Source organism: Otolemur garnettii, unplaced genomic scaffold (genome assembly GCF_000181295.1).
Source record: "Otolemur garnettii isolate 467f Iridium unplaced genomic scaffold, OtoGar3 scaffold00039, whole genome shotgun sequence".
NCBI classification, from domain to species: Eukaryota; Metazoa; Chordata; class Mammalia; order Primates; family Galagidae; genus Otolemur; species Otolemur garnettii.
Window position 1 is genome coordinate 7,178,396 of NW_003852434.1, and position 5,056 is coordinate 7,183,451.

Below are 5,056 nucleotides of genomic sequence, written 5' to 3' on the forward strand. Positions count from 1 at the left end.
AAAAAAAAAAAATAAAATAAAGCCAAGAAAAACTCAATTGTAACAAAATCTATTTTCTTGGAAACAGTTTTACAACTTCGCAAATGCGGATGGCTTTGTTAGTTTGCATAACAGTTGCCCAATACAAAAGCTATTAGCCTGAAGAAAAGTTTCTCCTGCTAAAACAATTAAAATTATAAATCAGCAAAAAAATCCAACTGAAACCACAGTCCTGAAAATCTAAGCTCTGGGACTCAATTCAATGGAAGTAGTTTCCTACAACAATCACAATAAAAATCAGGATGATCTTAGGCAGTGCAGACAAGAAGAACTGAAGAGGTGAGATGATGTACCAGGAAGTGATGAGGCCATCGGCCACTTGCGCCACAAAAATCTCTTGAGGTAGTAGAGTTGGTTGGTACATGCTACCTTGGTTCTCCCCTCTTGTTCCTTCACTTGGACTCATAAACCTCTTTAAGACATCCTCCACCTCCTCCAGAACTAACTGGGACTTCGGGAGATGAGTGGGGGCTAAGTTCAGAGATCCTGGCTTCAAGCCAATATCCCAGGCAGGTGTCGGGGCCCCTCGCGATCTTGCTGGTGATCTCTGCAGTGAGCACTGCGCAGTCCTGCTTGTAGCCTTTGACGTCAGATGACATGGTTGCTCCAGAGTGACTGGCTGGGGTCAGAGCCTGGGTCGAGGCAATGACCACATAAGTGGGAGTGGGGCAGGGTCTGAGGGACCCCGGGAGGCACCCTAGAGAGCAGAGCAGAGAACCGGGGACAGCTCCCAGCCCAGTCACTTCCTGGGTGTTCCGAAACTTTCACTTTCTAATAAAAACATTATGAAATTCTACTCAAGCTATCATATGTCTTTGTCCTCTCTGAATAATTGCAGTCAAATTTGTAACTTGCTAATTTAACCAACAGTAATTAAAGTAAGTTCATACTTAGGATTAGCTATTCTGATGTGATCCTTTGAATGTTTTCAGAGCTTTTCACAGACTAAAAACCAATCTAATAATGTGCTCAAAGACAAATTTAGGCAATATTAAGGGTTTTTTTTTTTAACTTTCAAGAAATTAACAGTTGATTTTGCACATTTTATTTTTCTCGGTTTGTTTCACTTGATAATTGGCAAATAAAATTATTAGCAAATTCAGTTGGTAATTATCATATCTTGTCAATTCTCACCTATTGCCTCTTCCATCAGAGAGCAGAAAAGAAGTTCCTATCTATATTCAGTAAACAGTCACCAACGACTAAGGAGTTTCATTATTTAACATTTGCTTTAGAAATAAAATGAAGGCTCAGCACCTGTAGCTCAAGCGGCTAAGGCGCCAGCCACATACACCTAAGGTGGTGGGTTCGAATCCAGCCCAGGCCTGCCAAACAACAATGACAGCTGCAACCAAAAAATATAGCTGAGCGTTGTGGTGGGCATCTGTGGTCCCAGCTACTTGGGAGGCTGAGCAAGAAGATCACTTGAACCCAAGAGTTTGAGGTAACTGACACCACAGCACTCTAGGGAGGGTGAGAGTGAGAGACTCTGTCTCAAACAAACCCAAAAGAGTAGCTTTTAAATTCCCAAGGAACTCAAAAAAGCACACAGTAGCAATTATGTTAAACTATTACATGATCTCTGATGTCATTCACAAGAAAAGATTACATTAATCCAGTACATTTTAAGGGACATGAGAATGCTCTTAGAAAGAGCTGTACCCAAAATGATTGAAAAAAAGGTTTGGGAGCTGACAACTATAAAACTCTGATTAGCTAAAAATGGAACTACTTTCTTTTTTTTTTTTGAGACAGAGTCTCATCTCACTATATTGCCCTTGCTAGAGTGCCGTGGTGTCACAGCTCACAGCAACCTCAAACTCTTGGGCTTAAGCGATTCTCTTGCCTCAGTCTCCCAAGTAGCTGGGACTACAGGTGCCCACCACAACGCCTGGCTATTTTGTTGTTCTTGTTGTTGTCGTTATTTGGAACTACATTTCTTGAGAACTAAGAAAACCTAACATTTTAGTCCATAGGAAAAAAATACATAAGTAGCAGTTAAGAGAGTAGCCCTATCTCACACGGCAAATTTCCAAACAGCATCTGATTTTCTGACTCCTGACACTCTCTTTTACAAATGTCACGGTGTCTTCTATGTTAATGGAGGAAATAACACCACAAAAAGGTTGAAAAGAGAAGCATAAGGAACTTCGGTTGTGAAACCAGTCATCTTTAAAATATTAAATAGAAAATGTCATGAAACTAATTTATACCTTTTATATGAAAGCTATAACCTAATAACAACCTAAGGATACGGGGGAAGGGGGAGGGAGGGGGGAATGGGTGGAGGGAGGGATATTCGAGGGTTCACTTCTGTGGTTCATCTTACAAGGGTACAAGTGAATCTTTCCATGAGTAGAATATGAACGTTTTAACACAGTTACTAAGAAAATTACGTGAAGGCTATGTTAACCAGTTTGATGGAAGTGTTTCGGATTGTTTGTGAAAATACCCCACTGTACCCCAGAAGTGCATTAATGTACACAGTTACTATTCAATAAAAAATAGATAAATAAAAAGAAAATGTCAACTAGAAATCTTCCACTGAACATGTCCTTAGCATGTCCTAACTGCAGGAGAGATGAACCTACTGAAAGCCAGGACATGTCACTGTAAGTGCGCTTTCTCTGCAGTCATGGACCCAGAATTTCCCACATTAGATTTGTAGAGATTGTTACTGCTCCAAAGCAGTACCTTAGCAGTTTAAGGTCATGTATGCCAAGCCCCTGGTTTTGTAATTACAGAACAAAGATCAGCAGAAGGGTCCCTGCTAAGAGCACCGTCTCCTGGGCCCGCTCTTTTGTGTCTTTTACTACATGAACCCAGCTGGTATTCCTAGATCTTTGTCATATCCTGAAATTTAAAATGTAGAAGCTCCTTATAAAGTATATAAATAAAACAATAACATGTCGTTTGACAGAAATACAAAGGAAATACAGGCAGCTGGAAACGATCTTGAATCTTAGGGTTTACATCAGACAACAGACTAAAATCCTTAGGGTCATATCTTATTAAGACCTTCTCAGCAATACTATAACGCACCTCAGTATTATCAGGAACTCTACAAATAAGACTAAAAGGATTTGTGGAAGTTGCTCAAAAGAGCACAGTAAAAGTAGCAGTGCAGACATTCTCTGAGTGACTCCAAAATAATGGGGTACATAATCCCATAGCATTCTTACTCTCTAGCAGAGCAAAAAGCAAGTCACCAGCGTACCTGGAGAGCAGCCCAATGTTACTGTCACTCACATGCGGAGGACCAAGTATGACTTAGTTCGAAGCAGTTTTACAGGAAGTTGTTTTAAACTGGGACTAAAAGTCTTTCAACCATCCCACAAAGCCAGACATATAGGTCTGTGGATTTCAGCTGGGTGAAATGCTTTAGCTCAGCTTTGAAAAAATAAAATAAAATAATTACTTGTTAGAACAAAAAGAATGTTGATTTAATTGGTTTTACTAATTATTCAGCTTACACTGGGAAGAGAGGACTAGAAAAACAAATTTGAGTTTGGGGCTGGTGAAATGTTTGGGCTAACATAAGCACGTACTCTGCTTTCATGCGCCCAGCAGTGAACGCTCCCCGCCACATGTGGCCCTGCAGCTGTTTGAGGGCAGTGGTCTTTCGGTCCACAGACATCTGCCAGCACACGTTGTCTACCACAGCCTGGATTGTCTCCTGCAGGTCATCCACTCCATTCCCAGACGCTGCAGGGATGGGAACAGCCCCATCCAGGTGGGCATCTTCCTCAGCCTGTAAGTCAGAAAAACACAGTTTGTTTTTTTACTCTAAAAAAGATCATTTAAAATGAGAACCCAAAACCAAGCAGACCAACTTTCTCCAATTCTCATTAACCATACCACCGCTGCAAATTAAAGTTTCCTATGCTTTGGAGCTGATACAAACAATTCCTGGAAGAAACTGGATAGATAAATGTACACTACCTTTCCTGAACTGCTGGAGCTATCTTATTCTGTCATTCTGAGCTCTTCCATGGTTTATGCTTGAGAAGGAAGAGCACAGAATGGCAGAGTAAGACAGTTTGCTGACTGACTCACTAGAGTCAACAAACCAGGACTTCAATTAAATTTGATCACTTTCTCTGCACTATAATTAAGTGAAAAAGAAACAAAGAAAATGTCATAAATTTGTTTATGCCTGGAATTCAGTGAAAAGAAGCTAGTGGAGTACTGGGGTTGGTTCACATTCAGTTTCCTACAATTGCCCACATCTTGCAAAAATGGTACTAGTCATTTAGAACTGGACCTTGTGACAATGCAGTCTAATCTCTAAAGTACACGTATATGTACAGTTATTTACCATAATAGGGAATATGTATGATTCAACAAGGGTTGCAACAAAAAAAGAGGTAAGGGAGGATTGCACCTAAGTCTTCACTCAACATCATCACAGGTTCTTAGGAACTGTGAATTTAAGTGAAAGACATACAGAAGGTTCTCAAATAATGTTTTTTTCCTTCAACATCATTTTGCTATAACATTGATGAGAAAAAAACTGGTCTGATCAATGTTAGACATCATTTTACTTAAAGTCTTCCAAGACCCCATTAACCTGCCAAAAATGTTAAGGATTTACTGTATTACAGATTAACTCTCAGTTATCCAAAACATTCAACAAACCCAAATACTCCACTCTCCAAAGAATATTCCTGTATTTCCAATCCTAACTCCTAACACTAAAAACATACAGAGAACATTCCATGGTATCCAATATAGAAAACTAACTAAGGCCTGGTGAGGTGGTTCATGCCTGTAATCCCAGCACTCTGGGAGGTCAGGAGTTTGAGATCAGCCTGAGCAAGAGCAAGAGCAAGACCCTGTATCTGCTAAAAACAGAGAAAATTAACAGGGCATGGTGGCTGACCCCTATCGTCCCAGCTACTTGGGAGGCTTAGGTAGGAGGGTCGCTGAAGCCTAGGAGATTGAATTTGCAGTGAGCTATGATGACACTGCACTCTACCCTGGGTGACAGAGCAAGACCTTGTTAAGACCAAGACAG

The 5,056-nt window shown here is 40.5% G+C and overlaps 1 protein-coding gene across 1 annotated transcript in view; it reads right to left on the reverse strand.

Moving 5' to 3' along the window:
- ENOPH1 (enolase-phosphatase 1) overlaps positions 1 to 5,056 on the reverse strand; it is a 37,020-nt gene that overhangs the window by 7,375 nt on the left and 24,589 nt on the right. The window contains exons 3-4 of the mRNA XM_023513346.1: positions 3,588 to 3,790; positions 470 to 714 (exon numbers count right to left, since the gene is read on the reverse strand). Of these exons, the coding sequence (XP_023369114.1) occupies positions 470 to 714; positions 3,588 to 3,790 (448 nt within the window). The remainder of the gene's footprint in view (positions 1 to 469; positions 715 to 3,587; positions 3,791 to 5,056) is intronic.